Raw genomic sequence first — 19,671 nt, 5'->3', positions numbered from 1 at the left:
AGCAGAATGTGTTTTCCAAGTGCTCCAGGGAGGTGGCCCATGTGCTCTTTTGCAATGTGACCGCACCACTTCTGGTCAAGAGGTGGGGTCCTTGAGTCTGGGCGGGTTCTGTGAGTCCTTTGGTGGAGGTGATACTGACCAGTTCCAGGGGTGACTCCTAAGTGGCCTGGCGGCATCTGCTTCCCATTTCTCAGAGCCCCAGGTTGCTGGGGGATGTCCAAGCTGCTCTGTCCAGACCACATAAGGAGCACTGTGGCCCCCAACACTGAGTAGAGAGGCCGTTGTGCATGGCCAGTGCAGTCAAGCCTTCAAAGGTCCCCAGCCCCGGTCCCCGTCCACCTGCACTGATACAAGAGACTGCACACGAGAACCACCCGGCGAAGCCCAGTCAACCCACGGAACGGTGTGAGATAGTAATAAGAGGTCACCCTCCGATCCTTCTATGTGGGTATCTCCAACATGGCAGCTTGCTTCATCCAAGCATGCAATCTGAGATGGTAAGAGAGCCTGTTACCAAGATGGGAGCAGTGGTTTCAGGAACCTGATCACAGAAATGACATCCCACCACTTTTCCCATAATCTCTGAGCTGCGAGGACGTTCAAGGGGAGACTCACACCAGGGTGTGAATGTCAGGATCCACTGGGAGTCATTGGGGGCCATCTTGGATGTCTGTCTGTCAAACCAGCTAGCATGCACCTAAAGGCTTCAACCTCATAAATAAGTTAATAAGTAAGTTCCCACATAATTCGGGAAATTCTACATCTAGACAAGGAAGCCGTCTAATGTACACCAAGAGGCATGGCCAAGGATGTCCACGGCAGCATTGTTTACCATAACAAAAATCGGAAACCACCTGAACATCTACCTACCAGAGGGGGGAAATGCTAAACAATTCATGACCTATCAATGCCGTCCAACAATTAGAGAGAACGAGGTAGTGCAGAGACATATTGCTGAATGAAGAGACAGGCAGCGGAACTGTACATTTCACATTGCCTCACCCAGAACAACACACAGCCTTACACATGTCTGTGTTCTATTTACACATACTTACATGTGCAGACAGATATCCAAATGGCGCCCACCGGCAGATAACAGCGGTTGTGTCTGTGGGCTAGGGAGGCAGATACGTGTGCAGTGGTCAAAGGAGACATTACTCTTACTTGTTAAGACCATAGGCTCTGGAAGCCAGACCACCTGGATTTAAGTTCTGGCTCTGCAGCTGATTGGCTGTGTGACCTCAGGCAAAACACTTAACCTCTCTGAATCTCCATTTTGTCACTCTAAAAGGAGAAGCATAATACCATCTATCTCATAGACTTTTGTGAGTTTTATTTTTTTTTTAAAGATTTGTTTATTTCTCATATAGTGAGAAATAGAGTACAAGCACAGGGAGGGGCAGAGGGGGAAAGAGAGAGAGAGACTCTCAAGCAGACTCCAATGCCCGGCTCGATCCCAGAACCTGAGATCATGACCTGAGCTGAAACCAAGAGTCAGGTGCTTAACCGACCGCCACACCCAGATTCCCGCTTCTGTGAGGTTTCAATAACATGATGTACATAGAGCTTTCCATGGAGTTTGGGGCACATCTAATGGTGCATAGAGCCTGCCTGCACCAGCTCCCGAGAGCCAGTTGTGGGCATCTCTGCCCCGCCCCCAGCGCCCTCCCAGCACATCACATGCACCCAACAAGCACTAGCTATTATTATCTTCTCTGCTCTAATTTTTATAAGGACGAGGATTCACGTGTTACTTGTGCAATTTAAGAAAATGTGTGGGTGACTCACCATCTAAACAAGCCATAGGGCAGCTTTGTGGGAACAGGAGCTGGAGTGGGATTGGGTGTCAGGTGAGGCCAATGATGGCCCTCAGGGAGGGGCACAAACACCCTTTGCGGAGTGGGCGGAGAGGCGGTGGGTGTGTGGGTCAGCTCCCTGCGGCTCGTGACTCACAGGCACGGGCTGCTTAAGTTGAAACACTTGCCTGGGAATATATCTCCTCCTGCTCTGTGGCTTTCCCTTTGGCCACCAATCTGGCCCACAGCAGGCTGCTTCCAGTACCTAACCATTCCCTTCTGCAAGCCCCAGATCTTTAGGAAGGAGCCGAGGACAGAGAGCACTCAGTCCTACCTCCAGGGACCTGGACTTCAATCGAATTTTCACTGAGGGTTTACTCGGTACCAGGCACTGCTTCAGGTACTGGAAATACTGTGGAGAAACAGACACAGAGTATGGAGTTCACACTCTTGTGGGACGATATATGAATCTGATAGCAAGTAACAAAGAGATAGCTAAAATCTAGAAATGCATACGTAAGCTAATAAAGGATATGGATAAGAGTATTTACAGAGGCGAGATAACAATTTGATATGATAGATTGGGGTCAGCAAACATTTTAGTTAAAGAGCCAGATAGTAAATATTTCAGATTTTAGGGGGCCTCACAGTCCCTGTCTCAACGACTCAAATCTGCCATCAGCGGAAGCAGCCAGAGCCAATACTTAAACTAATGGGTGTGAGGCAACGTTCCAATAAAATTCTGCTCACAAAACCAGGCAGCAGGCCAGATTTGGCTCACAGATTGTAGCTTGTCCACTCCTGTGATGGAATGAAACTGTCTTGGATGGGACCATATGAGATGGAGTGGTCAGGGAACGCTTCTCTGAGGAGGAGACAGTTGAGTTAATCCCTTCGGGGGAAGGATGCAAAGAAGCTTTCCATGCCAAGACTTGAAAGAAATGTGTTCCAGGATGTGCAGACAGCAAGAGCAGTGTCCTGAGGTGCAAACCAGCCCGGAGCTTCTGGGGAGTTTAAGCCCATGCAGCCCAGGCATAGTGAGGGAGGGAGAGGTTGGCTTGAGCTGGGATTTGTGATCCACAGCGTATCATTGTCCATCCGGGTCCTGCAGGAAAGAGATGGTAGTCCTAAAGGGGAAATGAAAGAGAGTTTAATGAAGGTGCAGAGGTGGAGGCTTGGTAAAGGGAAGGATGGTGAGGATCTCAGAGACGAGCACCTGTGGAAGCTGTACCGTTCCAGAACCCAGGGACATCTACAGCCACCGTGGGGGGCGGGGCACCCAGCCAGACAGCAGCTGCGGTTGCCCATGATGGAGTGTGGCCTCTGCCAAGTAGCCCAGAGGGGCTGCCGGAGCAAATATCCAGACATCTCTCTCCTCTCCCACTTTGAAGATTTTCTTTGTCAGAGAGAGAGAGAGAATGCACACACAAGCAGGAGGAGCGGCAGGCACAGCCGGCAGAGGGAGAAGCAGGCTCCCTGCCAAGCAAGGAGCCCTATACGGGACTCAATCCCAGGACCCTGAGATCATGACCTAAGCCGAAGGCAGTGGCCTAACCCACTGAGCCACCCAGGCGTCCCTCCTCTCACACTTTGGATCGCTAGCCAGTACCTCCCATCGGCTGAGCCCAGCTAGAACTCAGAGGCCAGGGGAGCCAGGGTGATACAGTTCATGGAGGTAAGAATTCCCGGGCTAGAGAAGGGCAGAGAATGATCTGGAGGGGACAACAGGGAATACCAAGCCCACAGGGCAGAGAGCTGTGGTTTTACTAGAATTCCGATGGGGAGGCAGTTGCTGGATAAAATATGGATGGCTTCGTCCCATTTGAATTTCAGATAAGCGACAAATACAGGTTTAGAATAAGTTTGTTTAGTATAAGAATGTCCCAAGGGTATACTTAGACTAAATCCGTATTTATTATTCATCTGAAATTCAAATGGAGTCGGGTGTCATGTATTTTTATTTGCTAATCCTTGGCAACTCTGGATGGGAAAGCCCCAGCGGAATTTGAAACAAAAGAGTAACATAATCGAATTTAGGATTTAATCAATACTCCGTTTATAAAATCAAGAAAAGTTTAGACGGGGATTTGGGGGATGTATGAGTAAGTTCCAGGAGCATTTAGATACATTCACTAAGTAGAGTTTCCATACACTAGGGAAAGCAGTGTGTGCAGAAGAGAGCGCAGGCTGACCCCCAGCTTCCTGGGGGGAGGGAGGAACCTCGGGCTGTCTCTGCACTTGCTGGTCTTCACTGTGCAGAGGCCTTTACTGCTTCTTCAAGCCTGCTGTGCCCAGTATTACATTCCTTCCTTTCCACAGCCGCACATGGAAAGTAGGTCACGTGGGTGGTTATTAGGTCAGTCACTATGCAGGTGTAGAAACGGGCGCTCAGAGAGGTGAAGTCGTCTACCCGAGGTCACACAGAAGGCAGCAGGAGGACCAAGGTCTGTGCGGCTTCCAGACTCTCAACCCTCTGCCGCGTGCTCTTGGTTCCTTCCAGTGGCCAGCGTGTGGTCGGCCTGTCTATCCAAGCTGGGTTCTTGCTGGTAGACCGGGGTCCGAGAGTGGGAGGGAGGCCCCAGGGGCGGCCGCTGGCCTCCGTGCCTCTCATATCTGCGCTGGAGCCGGGTGTGCAGGTGGCGGACCCTCCTTGCCTCCTGGGCGGAGAAGAAGGAGGCGGCGATCGTGTGCCGCAGGCGCCGGGCGTAGGTCTCCAGCAGGACGGTGGCTCCCGCCGCCAGCTGCAGGGCCCCGGCAGTCAGGCAGGCAGTAGTGTGGGGGCTCTGGGCGGGCAGCAGCGGGCAGCCCGGGGAGGTGAAGCGGAGCTCCCACTGGAAGGAGCTGTGAGCGGAGAGGTAGGGGCTCTCCGGAGGTGGCTGGTTGAAGAGGAAGAAGACGAAACCCAGGACTGTGTATCTGGCCTTCAAAGAGGAGAAAAAGGCCAGGTCAACAGACGGACACTGTGGCCATTCCCTGTCCCCCACCCCCTGTGGCCGCCTGCCCCCTCTGCAAAACGGGCACAGAAGTAGCCCAGCCTCCGGCCTTCTGGGCACTGATGAGCAGCAAGCGACATCAGGAACCTGAAGCAGACTTTCTGGCAAGCAAAAAGCACGGTGCAAATGCTATTTTTATTATCACGTTCGGAACAGAACGCTTTAGAGAAAACAAATGGGTATTGTGGGTATTTTCTCTTTGCTAAGCCCTTAGCGAATAGTTCAGATGTCTTTCTCATCAAATAGGCACGCTCCTCTGAGGTTGAGCCCAGAATGCCTCACTGAAAAGATGGGCAGCCTAACGTCACACAATGATGTGGCCAGGCCAGGGGTTCTGTCCCAACCAAGGCAGGTCCCAATATCCTGCTTCTAAGAATTAGGCTCTGCTCTTCCCTCGGGGCGTACAGTAGCAGGTGTGGGGAGGCAGGGAGGTCAGAGGTTGACCATTCAGACTTTGGAGCCAGACCTTTTCGGTTGGATCCTAGGTTCTGGCCAAGACCCGCTTCTCCACCGGGCTCTGCTCAAGGGGGCTCATGGAAGTATTTTATTTTCTTTTAAAATCAGAAAAAAGAAACGAACTTAAAAGTTGAAGAATCCGTTTCACTTCAGAGATCATACAGTCCCTGATACACCTATCAGCTTCCGTCAACTTCTCTGACACAGCCACAGGCCTCTATGTAGACAAAAGACACGGCTGTGTTCTAAGAAAACTCAGTTTACGAAACCAGGAAGCCGGCGGGGTTTGGCGCAGGGGCCACAGTTGGCAAACTCCTGATCTAGATCTTTTGTAAGCCCTCCTCCCCTCTGATGCATTCAGCCGCGAGTTGTTCAGCGTGGTGAAGTGACTAGACCTCTCCTGGGTGCTTTCACAGGGGACCACATGTTAAGACTCACAATAGGGTGGCAGGCTGAGGAGGGTCCATCCAGTTCATATAAGTGGGGAAAATGAAGCTAGGACACCTTGCCACTTAGGAAAAGAGTGACCTGGGGGGTCAAACTCTTTCCAAGCCATTGGGTATCTGGGTCCTCATCTGCCATAGGGGTGAGATTGGGACCCATTACACTGAGCAGTACTGGGAACGAAATGAGTCTGTCTGCCAATGCCCCAGGGTTCCCCTAGCTTCTCCAAGGACTGGGGCTTGGAGGCAAATAATATTAAATTGCAAATCAAGCAATTAACACACCCCGCCCCTTCCTACAAGGAAATGACTCTACCCCTGGCACGGGCACTGGCACTGCACTTACATCATACTTGACTGTGAGCGTGATGGGCACGGCAGGCAGCTTCTGAGCCCAGTCCACGGCTGCCTGAGCCAGCAGAAAGGCCACGTGGTCTGTGGCCACCATCACAGCTGTGACCATCAGGAACAGCGAGAGCAGCCCCAGCCTCAGGAGACAACTCAGCAGCTCCCCCTGGGACAGCCTCGGCCGGGCGGCCCAGAGCAGCCAGGTTGGTGGGGAGGCCACCAAGTACGTGGCCTGGGTCTCCGCCAGCTGCCAAGCCAGCTGCCGGGTCACGTAGATGTTGTCAAACCGCAGATTGGTCAGGTAGCGATGGAGATACCAGCCCGAGTCCACCAGGAGGCCCAGCATAAAGAGCCCGGCGACCACCTGCTGGGTTCCGAGCACGGCTGCCCGGGCCAGGGACTCCAGGCTGGAGAAGTCCTCCAGCACCTGCCGAGTGACCCTGAGCATATGAAGCCGGAACACGGAGCCGTTGCCCTGGGCCTGCAGGGTCAAGCCGTGGCTGCCCGCGTGCCTGACAGGGCCCAGAGCCCTGGACGCTGCGTGAAGCTGCTGAGTGGTATTGAGCAGACTCTCCAGGGAGCCCTCGGTGACGCATCTCAGCACCTGTCCCGCTGCGCCCATGTTGGCTAAGACGTTGGGCACCACGGCGACACCCAGGGTGGCTGTGCTCCAGGAGAGGAGCAGGCGGCGGCCCTGCTCCGTGCCCAGGGTAGGGATGCTGAGTGCAAACAGGCAGCGAGCCGGGGGCACCAGGCCCAGCACTAGGAAGACCAGGAGGCCCCAGACGATGGCCACTGTGGCGGAGGGTCCTGGAGGGTAAAGCATCGAGGACACCAGCCAGTGGTGGGTCAGACCCGCGGCAGCGACAGCCAGGGAACTGCACAGCAGGAGCTGGGTCAGCAGGTGGCCACAGCTGGTTGGGACGGGCTGAGAGAAGGCGACCCAGGCGGCCTGCAGGGGGTGGAGGGCCTTGGAGAGCAGCAAGTGCCAGGACTTGCACCTGCACACAAGGAGATGGGGGGGGGCACTTTCAGGAGGATGAGGGGTTGGATGTTGGCTCAATGCCCCTGATCCTCAAAACCCTTCCTTTGCTAATGGGCTGCTTGAGCCCCAGTGGTTGGCACTCTTCCCCCGTGGGTCAGACCCAGCAGCTCACCCCAAACCCACAGGACCCAAGCTGAGCTAGTCAGAAGCTGCCCCAGGATCAGCCTCCCTGGGCTCATTAGGGAAGAGCCCAGTTCCGGGGGATGTGAGGATGGATGTCCGGGCTGCCTGTGTCCATATCGCCCCAGAGAATGAAAGAATTGTGGAGAGAGAGAGAAGTACAGATGAGGGAGAATAAGAAAGAGACAAAATTTGGGAGATAGAGACACCATTTCCCATGAATGCACAGTCTTGGCTGGCTTCCTGTGTGACCCTGGACATTCCTTTTTTGTGGACCTGGGTCTCCTCTCTGATTCGGAGGCGTGGGGAGTGGATCTGCTGAACACTCAGGAACTTTTCTACACTGTTGTCCTTGTCTTTATTAAACAACTACTATATCCTCACCACTGGAGACACAGGAACGATGGGGAACGAGAATCCCTGTCCTCCTAGAGCCTGCGTGAAAGCGGGATGGCAGAGGAATTAGTGAGAAGAGGTTGGGTTCTGGATACATTCTGTTGGAGGAGCCAATGACGGGCAGTCTGATTGGCTGCGGGAGTGAGAGGAAGTGGGAGGTCGATGGGAAATGAATGACATGTAAAATCATTGATTTATAGATGACGGTTAAAGCCATGGGGCAGGAGGAGACTCCTTGGGACGCTGTGTTGGCAGGAAGGAGAGACACTGGAGGGCAGAGCCCTCGCCCCAGGCTGGGAGGCTGGGGAAGCCGGGCCAGTACAATGTTCCAGCAAGAGGGGAGCGGCCACGTATGTCAAAGGCTGCTGAAGGTGAACGAGCTGAGGACCAAGCAATGACTATTGGATTTACCCACGGGGAGGTCCCAAGGGCAGCTTGGTGGCACCTCTGGCCAAAACCTAACTAGTGGGGGACTGGGAGAGATAGGAAGGAGTAGAATGTGAAACATGAACGAGCCAAGTCACGTTTGCAGTAAAGGTGTGCAGACGGGGTGCCATGGCCGCTGGTCGGGTGGGACCCTAAATTTGCAGGTGGGAAAGCCAATCAAGAAGGGGGCGCGGATGAAGGGGAGGCCCCCTGGAGTGATCTTCCAGGCAGTGGCAGCGGGGAAGATGGGCAGCGCAAAAGGGGAGGGGTGTGACGGGCAAAGTGTGGGTGCCTACGTCTCAGTTCTTCTGACGCACGACAGAACCGTAGTGAAGGCACGGCCTCCAGACCGCCTGGGTTCAAATCTCTGCTTCACCACTCACCATCTGTGCGACCTTGGTCAAGTTGCTTAATCTCTCTGTACCTCAGTTTTCTTACTTCTGTAAGACATGTAACTCCTGTCTGTAACAGGGGGGAATAGAAGAAGCCTCTCGGTGGGTCACTCTGTGTCTGAGACAGAATGAGGAGCAGGTCAGTGGTTATCTGTCATGAAAGCGTCAATACCTCAAGGGGAGGGACGTGGTCTCTTTTGCTCGCTGATGTAGCCTAAGTGCCTGGAAGAGAGTCCGGCATGTAGCTCCCTCAATACTTGTAGGCTGTGGTAGGATGGCTTCTGTTTGCTCAGGGCGACAGGAAAGCGAGGTCGGCAGATGGAGAGCGAGCTGGAGGAGGCAGTAGAACCTTGAAGAGGGAGGAGAGGTTGGAGAATAGTTGTGCAGGAGGTTGGGAGAGTTAATGAACCAGGGCAATGCCATCCGAGCTGGGCAGCACCAAGGACCCATTTGTGGTTAGAGATGATGAATTATGGCCTTTCTGGCCCCTGAGGGCATTTTTGTTTAGGACAGAAACCTCTTACCTATTGTATAATGAGTATTTGGGACACGGTAGCCGTTAAAAGAATAGCAAAGAATACAACGGATAGGGGAAGGGAAGCCATCTGTAAGCCATACCGGAGGCCAAGGCTTGGGGGGGGGGGTGTTGGGAATGACAGGGAAAGCCGCTGCCATCGGCTGAGTGCTTACTCTGAACCCAACATGATGGCTAGCCCTGTGTGTGCATTTTCTCATTCAATTCTTTTTTTTTTTTTTTTAAGGATTTTATGTATTTGTTAGAGAGAGAGAGAGCACAAGCAGGGGGAGCGGCAGGCAGAGGGAGAGGGAGAAGTGGCCTCCCCTGCAGAGCAGGGAGCCTGATGTGGGGCTCGGTCCCCAGACCTTGGGATCGTGACCTGAGCTGAAGGCAGATGCTTAATGACTGAGCCACCCAGGTGTCCCTCAATTCAACTATCTTGTAGGCATTGTTACTACTCTCATTCACAGATGGGGAAACTGAGGCTCAAAGAGATGGTGTTTATCCAAGGTCACACAGCTGGGGAATGGCAGAGTTTGAGGCTAGGCTCATACCCATGGTGCCTGACCCCTGATCGCTTTCTTGCCTGTGGTCCCAGGGTCCGGGGTCTGCAGACCTACCCGGTCCTGGCGAGGTGCTCAGCTGTCTCCCACAGGTCCCTCATGTTTCCTGAATGGCCGTGGATCTGGATCAGAGCAGGCAGGCTCGAGCAGTGCTGGCAGGTGGAGAGGAAGTGAGGCAAACTGTATTCTCTAGAACTTGGGGAAAACCCTGTTGCTTCTGCTTTTTTGGCCCTTAATTAAGCCCTCCTGGTGGCTTTGCCCTGCCCCCCCCCCCGGGCCCACCTCCCAAGGGGTTGGGCAAGTGCCTCATCGCCTTCCGGCAGGCAGGGGTGGGTGGAAGTGTGGGAGGAAAGAGCCTTTTCCAAGCAGTTAATCTGTGATCCTGAGAGCAGGAAGGGAGAATGTTCCCATTTTATAGAGGAAGAAACTGAGGCTCAGAAAAGCCCTCCTGCTTATTAGTGGTAGAGTCAGGGCTAGAACTCTGCTTGGCTTCCCCTTACTCTCCGCTTCCACAGTTGTGTGCCCCAAGAGGAGCCTGATCCCCAACTCTGAGCGGTGGGAACGCACAGGAGATCATTGGACCTCCGCTCTTTTAAGCATAGTGGCTCTGGTCCCCCCTCTAGCTGGCTTTCTGTCATTAGCTCTGTCCCTCCTTACCTGTGTGACCTTGAGGAGGTGACCCCATCAGTTTCCTCCTTTTAAAAGAGAGGAATGATAATAACAGTTAACACTTATGGCACACTTGGCCAGTATCAGACATGCTTCTCAACAGCTCTATTTGAATTCCCTGAATGCTTATTTCCAACAACCGTTTGTGGTAGGTATTGCTATTTCCACTCTTCAGTGCAGAAAACTGAGAACCAGAGAATTAAGTAGAGACATAATTTATAGCCAACAGTCTTACCCCAGAGTGGACTGGTCAGCCGCTGGGCTCTACTGGTGTGGAGGGAAGGGTTCACAAGGCTCGTGTTACCTTCCCATGCATCTGGCACTGCAAACAGCTGGCGCTTAATAAGTGTGAGGTCCCTGCGTGCGCGCTCTGCAGCAGTCATCGCCTGGCAGGTACACCTCTGGGCTGTTGGAAAGCCCGTCCCTATCTGGAAGCAGACACTCCACCCCAGCATCTCTGTGCTCTCTCACTGCCAGTAGGCTACCTCCTCCGGGAGCCTTCTGCTGTGCCCCCAGGCCTCCACCCTGCAGGATGGATGGCTCAGCGAGGAAGGGCACCTAGATGGTGTTCCAGACTCCCCATCCTTTCCCTTTTAAGGACATGTTGCCTGGGTCACTTGCTCAGGCCTGAAGGAGGGTACTCTGCGGCCCAGAGAGGGGAAGTGACATTCTCACAGTCACACAATCCAATGAGACACACCTGTGACCCTCAGAGGGCCTGATCCCTTTCCCAGATCCCAAACCCCTCCAGGAAGCCAGGTCAGACACCAAGTCTGCAGAGAACTGAGCACCCAGAGTAGATGGGGAGCAGGAAACCTGGGCGCCTGCAGAGGCCAGCCAGTTAAGGCAAGGAGCAGAGCAGACCAGACAGAAACAGCATGAAGTGCCATGTGTAGGCCCCCTCGAAAAGGACAGCTTCTACTCTGCTCCGGGTGAGAGTTGAAGCCCCTCGAAAAGAGGTTCAACATTACCAGACCTTCCAGTTTTTCCAAGGATGCCAATCATTCCCTTTTTAATGTAAAATTTGCCAAGTTTTTAAAGCCCCCATTTAAAAAAAAAAAAGACCTCTGAGCAGGCCAATCGGAACAAGTCTGTGGGCCAAAGCCAGCACGAGGACTGCCAACTTCTAGTCTCTGCGGGAATCCTTGGTAGGGCTGGTGCTAGGGAGCGGGCTAGCTGCCCCTCTGAACCTCGGGGGCTCTGGGCCGGGGGTAGTACATCTGTACGTGAATGCCAGCTTTGCCACTTACTATGCTGTGTGACCTCGGACGAGACACTGTCCTTCTCTGAATTCGTGTGGGCTCTGCTCTCATGAAGAGACTAATACCTGCCTCTTAGGATTGTTTGAGGATTCAGTGAAATAAGTTAGGTAGAGCACCCAGTAAGTACATAAATACCCCTGCTCTGCTTTCTCCCCTCCAGGCTGACGGCTCTGCCTAAGGGAGCCCCTGGCAGCTCCGGCCTGAACCTCTGGTGAATGTGTAAGATTTGGGAGCTCGATGGCAAGGAAGGGAAAGGGCAGAAGATATTTTTGGCTTTTCTCAGCACATTTAGGCAGTTGCCTCTGCCTACACAAAGCTGGCCTGGCTTCAAATCCCACCACATCCGGAAGGGTCTTCTGAATCATCCAAAACAGCATCGGCTTTTTGAGGGGAATTTCTGGGTGGAGGATTCAGAACCATAAGACAGCCTAGGAAGAGGAAGTGGTAAGCCTTCAGATCTAGGATCAGCTTGACTCCAATGACTCCAATGTTGGAGTCATTGAATTTTACAGCCTGTGGGCACAGAATATTGCCACCCTCCACTCAGCCTGGGAACACGGAGAGGTGGCTAAAATCTTGCCAAAAAGATAATGCTACCCAGTAGACACAGAATACGAGCTATATATATTAAATACGAGCTATATAATTAAAAGTTTTCTAGTAGCTGCATAAAAAAGGAAGTTTATTTTTATAAATTTTTTTTCAACTTTCACTAAGAGTTTTATTCAGCCTGATATATCCCAAACATCCACTCAAAACATAATCAATATAAAATTTATTAAGGGGATATAGTACCTTCATTTTTTTGTACTCAGTTTTAAAAATCTGGTGTTTTTAAAACGGAATAGAGTCAGCGTAAGGCATTAAAGAGGGGTGGAGACTGTGGCAAATAAGAGAGTTCACCTACCAGTTTGCGTTTTCCCACCACCACTACTCAACTACAAACAGTTGTTGCCAGGTAACGATAGGGTCCCCTGTTGCCAGACTTTTCTTTTCCAAGAGAAGCACAAATCAAGGTTTTGGTGTTTTTTAATTTTTTAAAAAAGATTTTATTTATTTATTTGACAGAGAGAGAGATCACAAGTAGGCAGAGAAGCAGGCAGAGAGAGAGGGGGAAGCAGGCTCCCCACTGAGCAGAGAGCCTGATGCGGGACTCCATCCCAGGACCCTGAGACCATGACCTGAGCCGAAGGCAGAGGCTCAACCCATTGGGCCACCCAGGCACCCCAACAAATCGAGATTTTAATGTGAAATTTTCTGAATTTAAAAATATTAGAAATAAATTAATAGTTTTTTTATTAAAGATTTTTATTTATTTGACAGAGATCACAAGTAGGCAGAGAGGCAGGGGGAGAGAGAGAGGAGGAAGAGGCAGGCTCCCTGCTGAGCAGAGAGCCCGATGTGAGGCTCAATCCCAGGACCCTGGGATCATGACCTGAGCCGAAGGCAGGGCTTTAACCACTGACCCATCCAGGCACCCCCAATTAATAGTTTAAAACTCATGAAAGGTGACCCCAAAATCCTGACTGTGTGCTGGATGCTGACCTGGGGACCACTAGGTTACAAACTCCAGTTGGGTCTAAACCTTCCCTGCCATGTTTCCTCACTTTGCCCCTCTAGACCCAGTCTCGACTCTTCTTCTCCCCTGAGCCCTGGGATTAGACCTGGCTGGGCAGCCTCAAAGGACTCTCCTGCTTCTGGCTTCCGTGGGTGCGATGGTTAGTTTTCTGTGTCAACATGGCTATTTGGTCAAACATTATTCTGGACGTTTCTGTGAGGGTGTTTTTGAATGAAAGTTTCATTTAGATTAATGGAGTTTGAGTGAATCAGATTGTCGCCTCATTATGTGGTGGGCCTCATCCAATCAGTTGAGGGTGCAGATAGAACACAAGATTGACTTCCCCTGAGCAAGAGGGAATTCTGCCAGAAGATTGCCTTTGGACTCTTGCCTGGGTATATATATGTATATATTCCATCCTGCTCATTCTGTTTCTCTGGAGAACCCTTACTGATAAGTTTGGGTTTGGTCATGGAGTGTGCCAGCAGGAGGGCTGAGGGAGGGTGTAGAGAAAGGCACAGGGCAATTTCCCTCTTTCGAGTCATCAAGGGCTGTCTGTGCCCCAGGAGTAAAGGTGCCAGCCCCATGTGGGCTTCTGTCCCTCAGAGTCTCAGCTGGGAGGTTCTCCTCCTTCCCACCACCGAGGACTTGCATGGTTTCCCACATGGTTTCCCTCATGGTTTCCCTTGCCCTCTGCCTGCACCTTGGACCTAGACCCATTACTAAGAGATCCTCAGATTGACTAGTCTGTGTGCTTACTATTGCCTTCTGAGACCCTGACTGTGCACTCTTCTTATCTCTCTAAAGTCCAAAACCTAAAGGACCTGCTAAGGTCTGTTATGGGTAGAGCCAGGAGTCCAAAGTGGCTCACAGAACTCCTCTTTCAGTGGCTTTTATTCACCTTGATTTTCATCTATCATCAGTGCTTCCATCCTGCTGCCCACTTGACTCTGTAATTTCCTGATCTATGCACCAGAATACGTACCTGTGTATCCAAACCTTCCACATACCTGTTGTTCGTTACTTCTGCGGGTTGCTGTTTCCCACAGTGCGCTGCCCCATGTTTCACTTCAACACCATCACCCCACCCCCTGCCATGAAGGTCACCTAGGTGGCCTCCAGCTCCTAGGTACTGCCAACAGCAGAGGCCCGAATATCCTCCTACATAACCTCTGTGGGGACCATGGGACAATTTTGCTGGGATATGAACCCAGAAGTAGGAAAAGTGGGGCCACAGGGAATGCAGGTAGCAAGTTCCCCGAATTACTGCCGTGTCACTTGCCAGGCTGATGGTAGGGGGTTATAGTCTCCTCCCATTCCACCATCACTTCTTGTCCCCTTGCTTAGTTTCCATTGGTCGGATTAGCGTGTTGTGGCATCTTGGTGGAACTTGCATCTGTCTGATTACAGGTGGGTTCAAGCATCTTTTTACTGAGCTCTGGCCATCTCAACACCCTGCTTCAAAATGGCACAGCCATATCTCACCCTCACCCTGCTTGCAGGTGTCACGGTAGGAGTCTTCCAAAGACAATGGCCAAGCCTTCTCCCCTCTCTGTATGCGGATGCTACTCTCCTCACGAAGGAGTGGAACCTAGTTCCCTCCCCTTGGACCAGGCCAACTTTTGACTTGCTTTGATCAATAGAGTGTGACAGGGTTGAATTCTTAAACTCCCAAGCCCAGACCTTCAGGAATCATGTAGCTTCTGTTTTTTGCCTTCTGAGAAGCCCACTGTCAGGCTCAGAGGTCTGGGCTGACAGGCTCCATGGTCTGGTCTGGAGGCTCCATGGTCATTGTGACATTTAAGCTCCAGCGAAACTCCCAGCTGAGTGGCCCTGGCCACACCACATAGAGCAGAGAAAAAAACCATCCCTGCAGAGCTCTGTCTAAATGCAGAAACATGGCGCGCTGGGGTGGCTCAGTGGGTAAGGCATCTGACTCGCAATTTCAGGTCAGGTCATGATCTCAGGGTCGTGAGATCGAGCCCCATCGGGCTCTGAGCTGGGCATGGAGCCTGCTAAAGAGCCTCTCTCCCTCCTCTCCCTCTCCCTCTGTATCCCATCCCCTGCTCAAAGTCTCTCTCTCAAAAAAAAAGTTTTAAAATGCAGAAACAGGCCAATAAGTTGCTGTGTTCTGTATAGCCACAGGAACTCAAACAGGTGTTTTGCTTTGTGTTTGTTCTTTCTGACCTCTTGTATTCCAGACCAGAATGTCATGTATATTTCCAATGAAATGCCACCCCTGCCACCTACCTTCCTCCCAAGCCATCATGAGCACGTGACTGACTCCTTCTGGTCTCAGTCTAATGCCACCTCCTCAGAGAAGTCCTCCCTGACCACCCTGGTTGAAGTGGCTTCTGAGTCAGTTTGTCACATTGTCCAGTTTCATCTTTTTCTTAACCCATATCATGACCCAGAGTCATTTCATTTACCTGCCCGCTGCCTGTTTCCTCAGCTAGCACGTAAGTTCCATGTGGACGGGGACAGTGAATGAGCACACAGTCAGGTTTTAAATAAATATCGTTGAATGAATAAGGAGTGAGCAAAGAAATGAATAGGACAGACTCTGGATCAGAGGGCAAGATTGCTTTCTTATAAATTCTGGTATAGACTCATTTATCGAATATTTCCTGACCACCTGGTATGGGCCAGAAACCATTATAGGTATCAGAGTTATGGCACTCAACAAAATAAAGTTTGTATTCTGACAAGCTGGTATTCCAGAGGGAGCGTAAGTTAATAAAGAATAGAATACATAATCTAGGGGCCTGGCTAAACACTTAGAAGAAAAATAGAGCAGAGTAAGGAGATGGAGAGAAGTGAGGGCAAGATTCTACACCAGATGGTCAGGGAAGAGCCTCTGGGGACATGACATTTGAGCACAGACCTGAATAAAGTGAGGAAATGAGCACATAATTGCAAGCGAAGTGTTCTTGGTAGAGGAAACAGCATGTGCAAAGGCCCTGAGGCAAGGTGGTTTAAGCACATGGCTGGAGTGGAGAGGGGAGAGCAGTAAAGAAATAAAGTCAGGGAGGTCAATTCCATGGAACCCCCAACTCAGGAATTTGGGGCCCTAAAGCTCTCTTATGCCTAGAAAGCAAATAATCTATAGGCCCAGTGTTGATTAACACTCTTTATTTTATTACATTTTCAATCAGAAGTATTTGAAATCATGATTCATCTGGGTACAGGTCCCACGGGTTTCTCTGTAAATGGACTTCTCCCGTCCCCTGTTCTCCAGGAGTGCATCTCCCAAGCCCTCTGGGCTGCGACTGTGACTTGATTACTAAAGTACTCACATGGGAAGAGGTAGAGCCCATCCTCCAACGTGGGGGCCTCTCCTCTCTCCTCCCCGCTGCTCCCAGGGAAACATCCATGACTCACTCGTGCCGTACTGAGTCTCTGGCTGCTGCTTGGGGATCATGGTCCCTCAGATGTGTAGGAAGGGAGACACGAGGCTTCCAGAAGCCCCATGGGCACCTGTCTGGTGCCAGGCTAGCGCTGGGCCAATCCCTTCACTTCTTGAGCACCCACTGGGCCTGATACTGTGCCGTTCACTGGGGATACCCACGCGCTTCTGTTGGAAACGAGGAGGGATCAAATCATCTAGAAAAGCCCCCGCCAGCCCCTGGCTCAGGAGAATCTCGGTTGACCTTCTCTGCAGAAGAGGGTAGGATATATTGCCTGCCTGAGAAATTTTACCCTGGCCTTTGATGAGGCCCCAGTGTATCTTTTTTTTTTTTTTTTTTTTTTTTGTCATTCCTGAAAAACGTGGCCTTTGCTAATTAAACACCTTTACCCCTCTGGGGATGGATAAGAAAGGAAAGACCAGCTGCTGGAATCAGGAGTAGCGGGCAGTGACAAAGGGCAGCGACAAAGGCCCCCGTGGGCCACACGTAGGAGAGTCCTCTCTGGAAGGACAGTAGGGCCGGGGCTTGGCCTGACCCCAGAATTACAGTGAAACTGATTCAGACAGAAAAATCCTAAAAAGCTTGGGTAGAGATGTCAGCTGGGGGTTTCTAGAATGCCCCTGGTGTGCCGGGGCCCCCAGAAGCGCAGCGAGGGGGGTTGGCGCAGCCTCCCTGTCCTCAAGAGGTCATCTGTCCCTCCCCTGTCTCCAAGGATTGAAAGTGGTGTACTGGCAGGGGTCACGTTCAAACAACGGGCACAGAATGGGCACCAACTGAGCAGGACACACCACGGCTGTGAACACCTGGAACACTGCGCCCCCAAAAGCCTTCCTCTCCGAGGAAGGTGACCTTTAAAGGCAAGATGACCTCTCCGGAGGGTAACCTAAGGTAGGCCGTGGGGGATGTTAGCAGTGCCCATAGGAATCAATGCCCCCCTCCATTCCAACAGTTTAAGACAAATGCCATATTCCAGATTTGCTTCCTGTTGCTGGGATAGGGCGCTCTTGCATTCTAGCCATATAACAGCTCAGAGATAAAGGAGCTTATTTCTCTGGCAGCGGATCTGGGAGATGTCTGGGCCCTGACCTCCATGAAAGAGAAGGAGACCGTGTCCTAGATAATGAGCCTGTGGGCCCAAGTGGACCACTGGAGGTCACCCTTGCTTGCTGCATACTGGATCACAGAAAAGAACTGCCCAAGATCGTCCTTGTAGAGTCCTAGCAGCAGGTGATGGCAGAAGCCTTCTGAGAGGGCCCAGCTCGAAGAGCGTCCTGAAGGGGGACTCAAAGGGTCCGAAATGTGTCGTTGGCCAAGGCGGATGGCAGTGCTGTGATGTTGGCTGAGTGGATGTCGGCCCAGTCTGGGAAGACGCCCAGCTGGAAGATGGTCTGTGCCCAAGTATTCATGGCCAAGCTGAGCAGCAGGACACCCATGAGGTTCATCAGGAGGCCTGTCCGTACCTGAAACAGAGCCCCGATGAAGAGAGGGATCAGCTCAGAGCCCATTGTACAGGTGGGAAAACCCACGCTCAGAGTCAGGAACGTATTCACTCAAGATCTCCCAGCCGGGAAGTGATGGTGCCAGGACAGGGATCCAGGCTGCTGGGTGCCCAAGACCCTACCACCTTGACGCTACCCTAGCCCGCCCCTCAGGGGCCATCCCTATGACACCCTTGAAGGGGGATCATTACTACTTCCGCTTTACAGAAGAGGAACATGGGGCTCAGAGAAGTTGGCTAATCCACATCACGCAGCTTGAAAATAATCTGGTTTGATCACTAACACACATACACACTCACACACAACACACACACACACACACACACACACACACACTCATACATGCTCACACCTATCCACCTTCCACGTCTACTGAAGGCTATACTTCTTTGTTGGGAAGAACTTGTCTCAAGGACATTTTGACCTTTTTAAGTAGCTAGAACAAGTCTGCCCGCTTGCTTTTCCCCCCGAGCTAACCTCTTTTGCCATTCATTCCAACCCGGCGCTGAAAATCTGTGGTTTTTCGGTCATTCGACCTTAGTATTGCTCAACTGTGAACTGTGCGGTGAGGGAGTCATTCACTCTCTTTTTAGTCTCCCTCTTTAAAATCTATTCCTTCCAGAGAAAGGCTCCCTTAGGTGCTATCCTGCCCTTAACGCTTCTCTCTTCCTTGCCAATTGCCCTCTTGAGCAAGCAAGGCATCCAGGCAATCGTTTTCAGGGTGAATGTAATTATTTTGCTTTTTTGTCTTTGCCTTTATTTTTAGACTTACCTTCTATGGTGTACAGTACCAGTTTTCCATATCCAGGTGTGTCAGAAACTCTTCTCTTAAAATAGTCTTACTTAAAGTGTTTTTAAGTGTTTTTAAGGGGCACCTGGGTGGCTCAGTCGGTTAAGTGTCTGCCTTTGGCTCAGGTCATGATTCCAGGGTCCTGAGACTGAGCCCCACATCGGGCTCCCTGCTCAGCAAGGAGCCTGCTTCTCCCTCTCCCTCTGCCCACTGCTCCCCCTACTTGTGCTCTCTGTCAAATAAATAAATAAAAATCTTAAAAAAAAAAAACAAACCCAAGTTGATTTAGGAGAACGGTTATCTCCATATTGCACAGATGGCTCACGGAAAGGGCATCAGTGGTAAAGGGAATACACCCAGTGACAAGGTCAATGGCATTATGTTGTCCTGCCTCTGCTCTTGGAGGGTCTTCAAGCCCTGGCAACACTGGAGAATTGGAAGGGGACTGGCCAAATCTTTGGGGTGGCTGGGAGGAGGGCTGGGCTCCTGGGAGCCTGGCTCCAAGTGCCTGCTCTGTCCCGCATTCATCACGTGGACCGCCTAGGCCATCCCTCTTGGGAGCAGAGCCTGCAGGTGGGCACGTGGCTCCAGACAGGTGGGCGGCTCTGACAGGTGCGCCCCTTTGTGCCCCCTTGTCTCTCCATTTCTCTCATGGTCTCCTCGTTCTCAGGATGGCTGTTATGTCTGATCCCTGCCCTCTGGCCGCTTTCCCTAAGCCTCTCTGTTTCACACTCAGCCCCCCTCCACCCCGCCGCCAGAATGACCTCAGAAGGGCAGGAGTCACGGGACACCTGGGTGGCTCAGTTGGTTAAGCGGCTGCCTTCAGCTCAGGTCATGATCCCAGGGTCCTGGGATTGAGTCCCGCATTGGGCTCCTTGCTCGGCGGGGAGCCTGCTTCTCCCTCTGCCTCTGCCTGCCTCTCTGTCTGCCTGTGCTTGCTCGCTCGCTCTCCCTCTGTCTCTGACAAATGTATAAATAAAATCTTTAAAAA

At 51.8% G+C, this 19,671-nt stretch overlaps 2 protein-coding genes across 4 annotated transcripts in view; both read right to left on the bottom strand.

Annotated features, from left to right (window-relative positions):
- Positions 1 to 3,828: 3,828 nt before the first annotated feature.
- Positions 3,829 to 16,405, bottom strand: LOC101672775 (osteoclast stimulatory transmembrane protein). The gene is given in 4 exon segments (XM_045082216.1): positions 3,829 to 4,155; positions 4,157 to 4,717; positions 6,035 to 7,104; positions 16,366 to 16,405. Coding segments are annotated over 4 exon segments (1,782 nt in total). The 3' UTR covers positions 3,829 to 4,044.
- SLC13A3 (solute carrier family 13 member 3) overlaps positions 16,100 to 19,671 on the bottom strand; it is a 69,218-nt gene continuing 65,646 nt past the window's right edge. For all 3 annotated transcript variants that reach the window (XM_004746279.3, XM_004746281.3, XM_004746282.3), the window contains exon 13: positions 16,100 to 17,851. In XM_004746279.3, the coding sequence (XP_004746336.1) occupies positions 17,675 to 17,851 (177 nt within the window). In that variant the 3' untranslated portion in view covers positions 16,100 to 17,674. The remainder of the gene's footprint in view (positions 17,852 to 19,671) is intronic.

The sequence above is a fragment of the Mustela putorius genome, unplaced genomic scaffold (genome assembly GCF_011764305.1).
Source record: "Mustela putorius furo isolate JIRA1106 unplaced genomic scaffold, ASM1176430v1.1 tig00000592_pilon_pilon_pilon, whole genome shotgun sequence".
Classification (NCBI taxonomy): domain Eukaryota; kingdom Metazoa; phylum Chordata; class Mammalia; order Carnivora; family Mustelidae; genus Mustela; species Mustela putorius.
Note: the sequence above shows the minus strand (reverse complement) of the source record. Positions and strands in the feature narration are given on the sequence as shown.